General features: G+C 45.3%; 1 protein-coding gene and 1 long non-coding RNA gene across 3 annotated transcripts in view; both read left to right on the forward strand.

The window, feature by feature from the left end:
• Positions 1-15,000, forward strand: part of cadm3 (cell adhesion molecule 3) — a 77,516-nt gene that overhangs the window by 43,481 nt on the left and 19,035 nt on the right. For both annotated transcript variants that reach the window (XM_069708887.1, XM_069708888.1), the window contains exons 4-5: positions 2,119-2,271; positions 10,471-10,608. In XM_069708887.1, coding sequence (XP_069564988.1) covers positions 2,119-2,271; positions 10,471-10,608 — 291 coding nt within the window. The remainder of the gene's footprint in view (positions 1-2,118; positions 2,272-10,470; positions 10,609-15,000) is intronic.
• On the forward strand, positions 12,760-13,370 carry LOC138626907 (uncharacterized). The gene is made up of 3 exons (XR_011311333.1): positions 12,760-12,943; positions 12,990-13,250; positions 13,300-13,370. It is a non-coding gene; the product is annotated as an uncharacterized lncRNA (long non-coding RNA).

Consider the following 15,000-nt stretch of genomic DNA (forward strand, 5'->3'; position numbering starts at 1 on the left):
CTGCAGAGATGGTTGTCCTTCTGGAAGGTTCTCCTCTCTTCACAGAGCAACGTTGGAGCTCTGTCAGAGTGACCATCGGGTTCTTGGTCACCTCCCTGACTAAGGCTCTTCTCCCCCGATCGCTCAGTTTGGCCGGGCGGCCGACTCTAGGAAGAGTCCTGGTGTTCAAACTTCTTCCATTTACAGATGATGGAGGCCACTGTGCTCATTGGGACCTTCAATGCTGCAGAAATGTTTCTGTACTCTTCCTCAGATCTGAGCCTCCATACAATCCTGTCTGAGGTCTACATATGATTCTTTGGACTTCATGTCTTGGTTTGTGCTCTGACATGTCCACTGTGGGACCTTATATAGACGGTGTGTGTCTTTCCAAATCATGTCCGATCAACTGAATTTACCAGGTGGACTCCAATCAAGTTGTAGAAACATCTCATGATGATCAGTGGAAACAGGATGCAGCTGAATGAGCTCTAAACATATTGATCTCTGCTTGTTTTCCAACTTGAAGTAATTTCAACTTTTATATTTCCAGAGTTCACTTCCACTCCTGTGTTTGGATCTTTTGTATTTACGCTACTTCCATCTTCCCGGTCTTAAAGTGCAAAGCGTGTAATAGACACGCCCATGTTAGCTACGCGTGGCGCTGTAGGCGTGACAATGACACGTTTTACTGCCGTGGACGGTCTCCTGCTTGAGGACGTCTGTCCTGCAGCTTCCTGCTGTCTGCTTGTTTTACATCCAGTCAGTGTTTGTGGCTGCATGGAGACGGAGAGATGTGCAGATAGACGTCCTGACAGACAGACGGACAGACCGACGGATGGACAGACAGACAGACAGACAGACAGACAGATGGACAGACAGATGGACTGACGGACAGACAGACAGACAGACAGACGGACAGACAGACAGACAGACAGATGGACAGACCGACGGATGGACAGACAGACAGACAGATGGACAGACAGACGGACTGACGGACAGACAGACAGACTGACAGACAGACAGACAGACGGACAGACAGACAGACGGACTGACAGACAGATGGACGGACAGACAGACGGACAGACAGACAGACGTCCTGACAGACAGACAGACAGACAGGAAGCATTGAGCAGCACAAACAGTGGAGGTCAACGCTGTCACGGAAACGAGAGCTTATTTCGTAGAGTTTCATCATCATCATCTATCTCGGCCGTGGCCCTCTCTCTCTCTCTTTCATGGCTGGATTTCTCATTGATGACAAAGCCATTTATGTCTCTCTTATGTCCCCCCCCCCCAACACACACACATACCTCTTCACCCCCCCCCCACACACACACACACACCTCCCTCTCGCTGCCTTCCTCTCTTTGCTGTTAATGCTTCCTCTGTTTTATTTCTCTCTCTCAATTTGTGTCTCTTATTCACTCCAAACATCTCGGCTATTTTTTTACTCCTTATCTTCATTGCTGCTCCTCCTCCTCCTCCTCGTCCTCTCTCCCTCTTACATAATTTGCTCCCTCTAAACACCCCCCTCCCCCTCCCATTTTACCTTTCTCTTTTGTGAGATTTAAATTCTGGGGATCATCCTTCTTACTTCTTCCTCCGTCTCCACGACAACCCCACCCTTCTTTTACTTTCTCCAACTTCTTCTCTGTTCTCCTCTCTTACACCTTCGTGACATCACTTTCTCACTCTTTTCTCTTTCTTCTCTCTTCTTTCAGTCCACCCTTCTTCCTCCTGTCTCTCCTCTTCCTCCCTGACTCACCTGATTTCTTTTATCCATCCCAGATGACCTTTTTCATCCGTCTGTCACCTCCTTCCTTTTTCTTCATCCTTGCATCTCATGTTTCCTTCTTCTCTTCTCCTTTCCTCTCACACCTTCTTTCTCTCCTCCTCTCTTCCCACTCTGCCTCCTTTCTCTCCCTTCTTCTTCATAACAACCAGAATGATAAAAAGCTGATCGTAAAGTAAAATAATCTAAAGTTTTTCTTGTTTTTAAAAGAACCAAACTATTAAAGTGAGCAGATGAATTATTTCTTGTAAGAACAGAAGCCAAATAGAACTGAAATCTCCTTAAAGACGTCCTGCAGCACATTTCTAATTCTCCACGTTCTGATCTTCTTCTCCTCGTTGCAGCGCTGAGAGATAACCGCATCCAGCTGCACCGCTCCACCCCCACCGAGCTCTCCATCACCATCACCGACGTGCAGCTGACCGACGAGGGCGAGTACACCTGCTCCATCTTCACCATGCCGGTCCTCACCGCCCGCGCCACCGTCACCGTGCTAGGTGGGTCACACACACACACACACACACACACACACACACACACACACACACACACACACACACACACACACACACACACACACACACACACACACACACACACACACACACACACACACACACACACACTCCTGTGTCTCCATGGAACTCCCCTCGGTCCATCTCACGTCTGTCCTCCAGCAGGACTTCCTCTCTGTCCTCCTTCCTCCGTCTCCTCCACACGTCTTCCTGTGTTGTCTCTGACGCTGCAGGAGGACTCGGCCACCTCCCCCACGCGTCTCCTCTGAGGCTGATTGACGTCGGCACACATCAGCCTGACTGCCGTCCATCTTAATTTCTCCGGTGAAGCTGAAGGATTGTGACGAATTTAGAAAGATGATTCGGAGCTCTCGGCGATTCTCTCCTCAGATTGTTTATTCATATTTTATTAAGATAAAGAGAGTTTTCCCTCCTCAGAACTGGATGAACTTTGGCTCCAGTAATGAAAGTTTTGTCGTCAACGTGATGCAGCAGTTCAGAGTTCAACTTCTGTGAAGTCAGGAAACTTCGTTGCAACCCCCCGTCATGTCGCCCATGTCTGGCTTTCAGCTGTCGGCCTTCTTGCCCCGCCCACCTTTACCAGAAACCTGACTGCACCCCAGGCCTGTCAATCAAACAGACACGCTTTGTGAATGGCAGTCTATTGGAGACATTTTTTTTTTTTTTTTTTTTGTACTAGCCCCTAGTGGCCATCAGTGCTATTACACGTCTTCACTTTTTATACATTGTGACTTACAGTCTGTGCAGTTCACAGCCTGGCTCCGCCCACCTGTCGCTCTCAGATGTTTTTTTTCCTCACTGTGTTTACTTGTAGGATTCATAGTTTACGCAGTCACATCTAGAGGGGGGACCAATCACAGACCAGTGTGATGAAGTCGAGGCAGTTTTAAGTGCATATAGTGGTCCATGCTGATTGGTCGAAGCTGCTCCAGTAGTTTTCTGAATGAACTCGAGGCCGAGGCCCAGAAGGAAGCAGCGACAGGAAACGGTTCTATGACAAACCTGATCTTCACACAGCCCCTTTGAGGATGAAGTTGCAAAACCTACATTTCCCATAATGCAACTGGACATCTTATTTTCATTATTCCCTGTTCTCCTCATGAGCGATAATCTGAGACTCGTGTGTGAAGACGAGGAGATGAAATAGGGCTTCATGGTTTAACCTATGTTTTTTATTGTTATTTCAGCGGATGTTTGGCGTGTGTATTCATGCCGTAATGCCTTCAGCCGGTTAGATCCAGATCCCTGATTAACCTGTGTGTAAGGTCGTGACCTCACATCACTCTGCCGCTGAGATAAAGCGGCTCCTCTCGTCCTCTCTGAGATGGATGCTATTACTCATGTGAGAGCGCTTCTCTGCAGCCGGTAACAAACCGCAGCCGCCTCGTCGGATGAGAGGAAGTCTGCGTATTGATCGGATATATCGGACTAATTGGCTTTGGACTCCCACAAACAGTCTTTCAAGTATTGATTTTTATTAGTTGAGCTGTTATTGTTGCTCTGTGAGAGCTCATTCTGGCCGTATTTCATGATGAGACCTGAGAACAAAGCAGAGTGATTGGCAGAACATTACAAACTACACTGGAGAGACAGCAGGTCTTTCTGTCCTGGGAGGACGATGCAGGACGTCCAACACACCTTTAAACTGGGTCCAAACCATCAAAACTCCACTTTTCATAAATGCAAATAAAAAGGAGGCTTTCATCTGTGAGACGGACTCAGAATACATTTTTACTGGAAGTTCATTTGTGATATTGAGGAGGTTTTATTAATGTTTCCTCTCAGCTCCATTAATTCAATACAGCATCATTTGCCAACAAATTATTGGAAGAAAAAGCCCAATCTGCAGAGAGCTGCTGCCCGGTTCTCCTGAAAAATGCACTTAGTGGAAAGAAGAGATGCTGAAATGTGGAGAAGCGGGGCGTGGCGGGCGGCTTGTGTTTGTACGTCTGTCGTGTGGCGGGTCGGTCAGCAGCGTTCTGTGCTCGGCTCCAGTTTATTCTCACGTTCTGTAGATGCACTTCTCCATGAAAAGTATGAAGTGGAGCACGAGCAGCAGACTCGTTCAGATGCTGTCAGTGTATTAACATGAAATCACTCCTCCGTATATCTCCCTGTTTCTCCCAGTAATTGTGATTGGAGTTTTTTTTATTGGCTGTAATTGACGGCGGTGACACTGACTTCTGCGTTGGATAAATATTTCATGACCCCTGAGAGGCAGCAGCACATTAAAAATGGATGGAGAATGTCTAAAAGGCAGCAACCCCTGTGGGAACATCAGGCTCAGATATGGACTTTTTGGCAGCACACTGTTTGTGCGTCTGTGTGTTGACGTGGATGTTTTGACAGTCACACACAGACACACTTCAACCCATAACTGCTGAGTTCGGTCAGTTTTAAACGGAGGTGAGGGTAAAACGTGGCGTGGCTGCGCTCCGTCCCGAGCTGAGCAGAGAATAATTTATAACGGCTTTATGCTCCTTTATTGGTGCAGTAGAGGACGGTCTCGACAGCGCTCCTCCAGCCACTTCTATACCTGCTGTATTATTCCCTCATTAATATTCAGCGCTGCTTTACTGCCAGAGAGCTTCCACACACAGTGCTACATCAAACACCGCTCCATTAAAGATTCAGCACATTTTTTATTTTTTTCATGTCCACCTTGGTTAGTTCTCGGCACTTTTTTATTGGTTCCTCCATTTGTCTGTCTGCAGCAGGGTGGACAGAATAACAGGAACACCCTGCAGCATGATTTAATGTCTCTCAAAAACAGATGAAACTAAAAATAGAAGAACTTCATCAACAGCTCATCTACAGGCTCTAAAGACCGAACATTACATCATCATTTCATCAACATTACATTATCATTATATCATCATTACATCATCATTATATCACCACTACATCATCATCACATCATCACTATATCATCATTACATCAACATCACATCAACATTACATCATTATATCAACATTACATCATCACTACATCATTACACCAACATTACATCATCATTATATCATCACTATATCATCATTACATTATCATTATATCATCATTACATCATCATCATTATATCATCATTATATCATCATTACATCATCACTACATCATCATTACATTATTATTATATAATCATTACATCATCATTATATCATCATTACATCATCACCACATCATCATTACATCACCACTATATCATCATTACATCATCACTATATCATCATTACATTATCATTACATCATCACTACATCATCATTACATTATCATTATATCATCATTACATCATCACTATATCAACATTACATCATCATTACATCATCACTATATCATCATTACATCAACATCACATCAACATTATATCAACATTACATCATCACTACATCATTACATCAACATTACATCATCATTATATCATCATTACATTATTATTACATCATCATTACATCATCATTATATCATCATTACATCATTATACATCATTACATCATCACTACATCATCATTACATTATCATTACATCATCACTATATCATCATTACATCATCATTACATCATCATTACTATATCATCATTACATCATTATATCACCGTTACATCATTACATCATTATATCATCATTACATCATCATCATTACATCATTATATCATCATTACATCATTATATCATCATTACATCATCATTACATCATCATTACATCATCACTATATCATCATTACATCATCATTACATCATCACTATATCATCATTACATCATCATTACATCATCACTACATCATCACTATATCATCATTACATCATCACTACATCATCATTACATTATCATTATATCATCATCACTATATCATCATTACATCATCATTACATCATCACTACATCATCATTACATTATCATTATATCATCATTACTATATCATCATTACATCATTATATCACCGTTACATCATTACATCATTATATCATCATTACATCATCATTACATCATTATATCATCATTACATCATTATATCATCATTACATCATCATTACATCATCACTATATCATCATTACATCATCACTATATCATCATTACATCATTATTACATCATCATTACATCATCATTACATTATCATTATATCATCATCACTATATCATCATTACATCATTACATCATTATATCATTATATCATCATTACATCATCATTACATCATTATATCATCATTACATCATTATAGCATCATTACATTATTATTACATCATCATTACATCATCATTATATCACCATCACATCATCACTACATCATCATTACATTAACATTACATCATTATATCAACATTACATCATTATATCAACATTACATCATTATATCATCATTACTGTTAGAAAAATGACTCAGAGGCTGTATTCAAAATCAAACATATCAGACATTTATTCTTGCAAGAAGGAGCAAATACATGTACACTCGAAGAAAGATGTCCAGCATTGCTCAGCGTCTCTCCTCCGTTGGGCAGCTTTTATACAGTGTGACAAGCAGTTGACATCCACCCCCATTTCCTTTACATCTGAGTTCAGTTGTAGGTCACACGATAAGGACATATGGACGTCGTAAAATTAGACGTCGTAAATTAGATCATGCTGTGGACAGATAGTACTGAGTGAGGTCGTAGGTCACAGGATCCAGACACGGAGACGTCGTGTCTGAGAACATGTCCTGTCTGAGACAATAAGAACATGTTGCGCAACAGACAGACAAATATTCGACAAGTACGAGTTCATTATTTTTCCATCAATTACATCATCATTATATCATCATTACATCATCATTACATCATCACTACATCATCACTACATTATCATTACATCATCATTACATCAACATTACATCATTACATCATCACTACATTATCATTACATCATCATTACATCATCATTACATCATCATTACATCATCATTACATCAACATTACATCATTACATCATCACTACATTATCATTATATCATCATTACATCATCATTACATCATCACTACATCATCACTACATTATCATTACATCATCATTACATCAACATTACATTATTACATCATCACTACATTATCATTACATCATCATTACATCAACATTACATCATTACATCATCACTATATTATCATTACATCATCCATCCATCCATCCATCCATCCATCATCCATCCATCCATCCATCCATCCATCCATCCATCCATCCATCCATCATCCATCCATCCATCCATCCATCCATCATCCATCCATCCATCCATCCATCCATCCATCCATCCATCCATCCATCCATCCATCCATCCATCCATCCATCCATCCATCCATCCATCCATCCATCCATCCATCCATCCATCATCCATCCATCCATCCATCCATCCATCCATCCATCATCCATCCATCCATCCATCATCCATCCATCCATCCATCCATCCATCCATCCATCATCCATCCATCCATCCATCCATCCATCCATCCATCCATCCATCCATCCATCCATCCATCCATCATCCATTGGTAGAAAATCAAAAGTTTTATTTAAAGATAATTATTCTTCCTGCCGTCCATCCACACGTTGGTCTCATGTTCATCCTCCTCTAACTTCCTGTCTTCCTCCTCGTCCGTCTCTTCCTCTTTCCCATCCATCTTTCCTGCCTGAATGCACAGGACGGCAGTTTGTGGTGGATGGCGAACCGAACGTTCATGATTTTGAAAAGCAGAATGACAGTAAGCGCCGCCAACACTTGGAGGAAAAGTGCCGCCCACAATGGCTCCAGATGGAGTGCAGCAAGTTTAGAAAAATGCTTCAACCGCGATGGAGAGGACAGAGTGGATGCAGAAATACTTGGCAGGGTGGATGTGTGGATTCCTGCTCCCCCTCGTGCTGTTTTCACTTCAAGTTGAAATAGTAATTAAGCAGAAAAACATGTCTTATTATAACCGACTGCACCAGAATCCGGAGGAGCACCTCTGGGAAAGGAAGACCCGTCATGAAATTTTGGTTTGGCGGCAGCAGCTCTGGTGTTTCTGTGGTCGGAGCTGTTTTCAACGTGACCTTTGGCTGCTGTCGCTCCTCCGAGCACCACAGTCCTTCTAAAAAATACAATCAGTCTCTCTGTTCCTCCGTCTCTCACATAATGAATTCTGAGAGTCGTATTTAATCATTCCTGCAAAATATAATTTACTTGACATTTTGAACTGACCTGAACAGAGAATGAACAGTCTCCCAGTCCTGTTTACCAGGCTGACTCGCAGTGGAAATGTCAGGGCTGTCACAGGTGGAGCTGCTGCTTTTAAAGGGATGACGTATTAGTATTATTATTATTGTTATTGAATTAATTTCATTCCCTCACTCCTCGGAGCAGTCTCCGGGTTCACTGCGAGTGTTGCAGCACTTGATGTGTGCGCTGCTGCTGCTGCTGTGGGAATGTTAAGTTAATGAAGGATTTTATCGTTTTCTGCCGGGAATACTTTCGTCTGTGTTTAGCAGCTTCGTAGCTTCTGTCATGTTTTCAAGTGAAAAAATGTGGTTTGCATTTCAAATTCGTCACAAGACTGAGAATCCACTGCAGAGTCAGACCTTTGTTCCAGTTCACAGTCTTCCGTATGTTACTGTGGAATTTATTATATTAATCAGTGACTCATGATTGCACTGTTTTAATTAATATATATATAGAATGTGCAGCTGGTTTGTTTATCCATTTATGATATTTCCATACGTGATGCAGAGAGCTTTATACTATCAGGTGGATGATCAGACCTGCAGCGAGCAGCTTCTCCAAACGTTATAATATAATTCTGTGTTTCTGTCACTTACGTTCATTTGCTCCCAGCAGGCCACCAGCTGAGTTTTAATGCTGCACTGATTCATGGTGTCACGCTACCTCGCTTCCAAATGAATCCAACTGCTGAAAACAAAAGTCTAATTACTACAGGGAATTGATTTTATATATCAGGGTGCAACTATTTTTTATTGTAGATACATTTTTCCAGTTATTTTCTTGATGAATTGTTTTATCGACCAATGATCTCACTCACTGTTTTGGAGCAGGAAGTGACCATATTTGGACGAGATGGGAAGGAGCTGCGCCCCGCCCACCAATAGCTGTAACCTGACTGCACCACAGGCCTGTCAATCAAACAGACACGCCCCCAAAAACAGGTCTTCTTGAATCTTCTTTTCTAATGAATGAGGGATTATTTTCAGATGGACCTCCAGAAAACTAAGAAGAAGGAGTGACTTTAGCTAACAACACCGAGATAACTGATGGACACATTTTATTCACTTTGGATTTGATGAGAGAAGTTGAATGGGAGTCTATGGAGCCGGAGGCTTTTTGGAGCCGACCTCTAGTGGCACTCGCTGGTATTGCAGCTGAAGACACTTCTGGATCAGAACCATTTTACAGACCTGAAGCTACGAACTCTTTTAGAAACAGTTAAAAGCTTGAAACCCTGTTTCCATTAAGCCAATCAGTGACCAGTGGGCGTGGCTAAATGTGAAGCCGTTGAAGTCAAGCGTTGGTTTTTTAAATGTCTTTCCGACGATGTCGGTGGTGGTAGAGCTCGATGAGTTGCAAACATGGATGACTTGAAGGCGGAGTTTCGGTGCAGAAGGTACATCACGTGGAGGTGGATGCTGATTGGTTAAAGCTGCTCCTTGCGAGGGCAGAGCAGACACTCCCAGTAAATCTGTTCTACTCAGACGTCCTTCATCCTACCCAGCATCCTCTCTGAGGTCTTGCTGCAGCACTAAGCTCCTCCCACCTCCCCTTCTGAGACACAAACAGTAATTATCTGCACAGCTTTTAATTGGTCACACGTCAGCAAACTGAGAAATGCTCTGGTTCTGGTGCAGCAGTCGAGACAAACACTTTCTGTACGTATACGGACAGTCTGATACTGCTGTTTGGGAGCAAATGATTCGGGCCTGCATGGTTCTTCTCCTCCCAGCTGGTTTCCATCAGAACGGACCTCATAGAGTCCAGCTGGTCTGTGATTTGAGGAGTCGGTACCACACGCCGTCCATTCAGCTTCAGCAGCACATGCAGCTCTTGTTCACCACTCGGCCTTCATTCGCTGTGTTTTTCCGGCTCCAAAGTGAAGCCCTGCAGCACAAACTCTGTCCTCTCTCTGACTGTGTGTCTCCGCCTCTCTCCAGGTGTTCCAGGTAAACCTCAGATCTCCGGCTTCGAGCGTCCCGTGAAGGAGGGCAGCAAAGTCACCCTGACCTGCACCAGCACCGGCAGCAAACCCCCCGCCAGGCTGCGCTGGTACCGAGGAGACCAGGAGCTGGAAGGTGAGGCGTTCAGGCAGTGTGTGTGTGTGTGTGTGTGTGTGTGTGTGTGTGTGTGTGTGTGTGTGTGTGTGTGTGTGTGTGTGTGTGTGTGTGTGTGTGTGTGTGTGAGTGAGAGGACAGAGCAGTGTGTGTGTGTGTGTGTGTGTGTGTGTGTGTGTGTGTGTGTGTGTGTGTGTGTGTGTGTGTGTGTGTGTGTGTGTGTGTGTGAGTGAGTGAGAGGACAGAGCAGTGTGTGTGTGTGTGTGTGTGTGTGTGTGTGTGTGTGTGTGTGTGTGTGTGTGTGTGTGTGTGTGTGAGTGAGTGAGAGGTGTGCAGTGTGTGTGTGTGTGTGTGTGTGTGTGTGTGTGTGTGTGTGTGTGTGTGTGTGTGTGTGTGTGTGTGTGTGTGTGTGTGTGTGTGTGTGTGTGTGTGTGAGTGAGTGAGTGAGTGAGAGGACAGAGCAGTGTGTGTGTGTGTGTGTGTGTGTGTGTGTGTGTGTGTGTGTGTGTGTGTGTGTGTGTGTGTGTGTGTGTGTGTGTGTGTGTGTGTGTGTGTGTGTGTGTGTGTGTGTGTGTGTGTGTGTGTGTGTGTGTGTGTGTGTGTGTGAGTGTGTGTGTGTGTGTGTGTGTGTGTGTGTGTGTGTGTGTGTGTGTGTGTGTGTGTGTGTGTGTGTGTGTGTGTGTGTGAGTGAGAGGACAGAGCAGTGTGTGTGTGTGTGTGTGTGTGTGTGTGTGTGTGTGTGTGTGTGTGTGTGTGTGTGTGTGTGTGTGTGTGAGTGAGTGAGTGAGTGAGAGGACAGAGCAGTGTGTGTGTGTGTGTGTGTGTGTGTGTGTGTGTGTGTGTGTGTGTGTGTGTGTGTGTGTGTGTGTGTGTGTGTGTGAGTGAGAGGACAGAGCAGTGTGTGTGTGTGTGTGTGTGTGTGTGTGTGTGTGAGTGAGTGAGAGCAGTGTGTGTGTGTGTGTGTGTGTGTGTGTGTGTGTGTGTGTGTGTGTGTGTGTGTGTGTGTGTGAGTGAGAGGACAGAGCAGTGTGAGTCAGTTGTCGTGTTGTGAGGCAGCGGTTGGGTGTGGTCGTGTGTGTTTGTGGGAGAACAGAAGCTGGAACGCTGGAGGAATGTTGGGATTTGTTTTTTGCTTGTCATCTGTGGCCTGCAGTGTGTGTGTGTGTGTGTGTGTGTGTGTGTGTGTGTGTGTGTGTGTGTGTGTGTGTGTGTGTGTGTGTGTGTGTGTGTGTGTGTGTGTGTGTGTGTGTGTGTGTGTGTGTGTGTGTGTGTGTGTGTGTGTGTGTGTGTGTGTGTGTGTGTGTGTGTGTGTGTGTGTGTGTGTGTGTGTGTGTGTGTGTGTGTGTGTGTGTGTGTGTGTGTGTGTGTGTGTGTGTGTGTGTGTGTGTGTGTGTATAGTTTGGCAGCACTGGTGCACATATGCCTCACGTACGAGCATTTGTGTGTGTTTGACTGTGTGCGAGATCATGCTGTGTGTGTTCCATCCTCGCCACATTCCCTGCTGTGTGTGTGTGTGTGTGTGTGTGTGTGTGTGTGTGTGTGTGTGTGTGTGTGTGCAGAAACATGCTGTGATTGTGTGTTTGCTCTTTTCTTTCCTGTCACTCCTTCTCATCCTGTAGATCTGTGTCTGTGTATACATCCAGGAACTGCTTTTATTATTTTATAGTGTGTGTGTGTGTGTGTGTGTGTGTGTGTGTGTGTGTGTGTGTGTGTGTGTGTGTGTGTGTGTGTGTGTGTGTGTGTGTGTGTGTGTGTGTGTGTGTGTGTGTGTGTGTGTGTGTGTGTGCAGAAACATATCTGCTACAGGGTGTGACAGAACAGAGCGGGAGACAGCGTGGGTCGGATGTAGCCGGGATAACGACAGAATGGAGCAGTGAGAGGAGGAGAAGATGAAGGGACGAGGTGAACGGAGGAGAAGATGAAGGGATGAGGGATGAGGTGAACAGAGGAGAAGATGAAGGGACGAGGTGAACGGAGGAGAAGATGAAGGGACGAGGTGAGCGGAGGAGAAGATGAAGGGATGAGGTGAACGGAGGAGAAGATGAAGGGACGAGGTGAACGGAGGAGAAGATGAAGGGATGAAGGAACGAGGTGAACGGAGGAGAAGATGAAGGGACGAGGTAAACGGAGGAGAAGATGAAGGGACGAGGTGAACGGAGGAGAAGATGAAGGGACGAGGTAAACGGAGGAGAAGATGAAGGGACGAGGTGAACGGAGGAGAAGATGAAGGGACGAGGTGAGCGGAGGAGAAGATGAAGGGACGAGGTGAGCGGGAGGAGGAGAAGATGAAGGGACGAGGTGAACGGAGGAGAAGATGAAGGGACGAGGTGAGCGGAGGAGAAGATGAAGGGACGAGGTGAACGGAGGAGAAGAGATGAACGGAGGAGAAAGGGACGGAGGAGGTGAACGGAGGAGAAGATGAAGGGACGAGGTGAGCGGAGGAGAAGATGAAGGGACGAGGTGAACGGAGGAGAAGATGAAGGGACGAGGTGAGCGGAGGAGAAGATGAAGGAACGAGGTGAACGGAGGAGAAGATGAAGGGACGAGGTGAGCGGAGGAGAAGATGAAGGGACGAGGTGAGCGGAGGAGAAGATGAAGGGACGAGGTGAACGGAGGAGAAGATGAAGGGACGAGGTGAACGGAGGAGAAGATGAAGGGACGAGGTGAGCGGAGGAGAAGATGAAGGGACGGAGGAGAAGATGAAGGGACGAGGTGAGCGGAGGAGAAGATGAAGGGATGAGGTGAACGGAGGAGAAGATGAAGGGATGAGGTGAACGGAGGAGAAGATGGACTGACTCTCCAGAACCACGGTGGGAGGAGCTAACTCTCCAGCTGCAGCAGCTGTCCTGTCCTCAGGAGACACATCGGTGGACGTGTCCTCTCTGTGAGCTTTACACTCACGCTGCATTAAAGATCTTTCAGAAGGAAGTGAAATAACTGAAGTCTGATTACATCCAGGAGAAAGTTATTTTTGAGAGTCTGTGAAGGACTCACAGGAGACTGTGGACGACACCTGAACGCATCATCGGGCTCGTGATGAGTAAATTAAAAACGATGTTAAATCAGCGTCCTCCACCTTTAACATCAGTTAGTACACCATAAACACTGACCTCGGTTCTGCAGGGTTTGGCTGACTCAGTGGTCTGACAATGATGATGATGATGATGATGATGATGATGATGATGATGATGATGATGATGATGATGATGATGATGATGATGATGATGCAGCGTCAGAGACTCACTTCCTGTTGTATTTTTGGGTGGAACAGCCCTTTAAAACCGGAGAGAAATAGAGACGGAGGGATCAACTGGATGTGAATGATGGTGTGTTCGAGGCTCCACCCAGCCCGTCCGACATCACACAACACCCATCAGTCACTTCTGGAAACACACACACACACACACACACACACACACACACACACACACACACACACACACACACACACACACACACACACACACACACACACACACACACACACACACACACACACACACACACACACACACACACACACACACACACACACACACACACACACATAGTGTTCATCTCTGGCTTGATAGCGTTGGAACACCACGGGTTAGTGTATTCTTCTTATTACAGCTTCTTATTCATGCAGTGTGTGTGTGTGTGTGTGTGTGTGTGTGTGTGTGTGTGTGTGTGTGTGTGTGTGTGTGTGTGTGTGTGTGTGTGTGTGTGTGTGTGTGTGTGTGTGTGTGTGTGTGTGTGAGAGAGAGAGAGACAGTCAGGGCTGCAGAGAGAAGAACAGAGAGTGAATGAACGGGAGTTTTGTGCATAAAAATAGACGAGCGGCTGCGAGGATGCAGAGAGTGATGGAGGCTGTAAAAAGAAAACGATGTGGAGGGAGGAGGAGGACGAGAGGAGGGGGAGGAAGAAGAGGGGGAGGAAGAGGAGAGAGCTGAAGGGGAATTAAGAAACCACAGAGGAAGAAGTGAGGCAGCTTTGTGGCTGAATGGCAGCAGATTGGGGGAGGGGGGCAGTTTAAAAGAAGAGAGGAGCGCAACAGGAGAGAGGGGAGGAAGAGGAGGGAGGCTGACGAAATGGAGAGAGAAATCGGGAAAGAGGATTTGGATGGAGGGAGTCGGAGACGATGACGATGAGGAGGAGAGGAGGAAGAGGAGGAAAGGAGGGAGAGGAGGAGGAGAGGAGTGGTAATGGAGAAGAATGAAAGTGTGAATGTGGTGACGACTGTATTGGTTGTTCTGTGTGAGCGGCCGATGGATCATTTAGTGACATGATGGATTGGATCGGTCTAATGGGGATTTATGGGACACTTAACGTCACACCGGCTGAAATCCAGCCCCAAATTGTCATAATGCAGGAGGAGGGGCGAGTGGGGGGGAGGGTGGAGAGGCGGGGGGGAGCTAAAGTCCTGATTTATAA

Source organism: Brachyistius frenatus, unplaced genomic scaffold, assembly GCF_029030835.1.
Source record: "Brachyistius frenatus isolate BFR_SWC_R1_liver_20210118 unplaced genomic scaffold, ASM2903083v1 Contig_79, whole genome shotgun sequence".
Lineage (NCBI taxonomy): Eukaryota > Metazoa > Chordata > Actinopteri > Embiotocidae > Brachyistius > Brachyistius frenatus.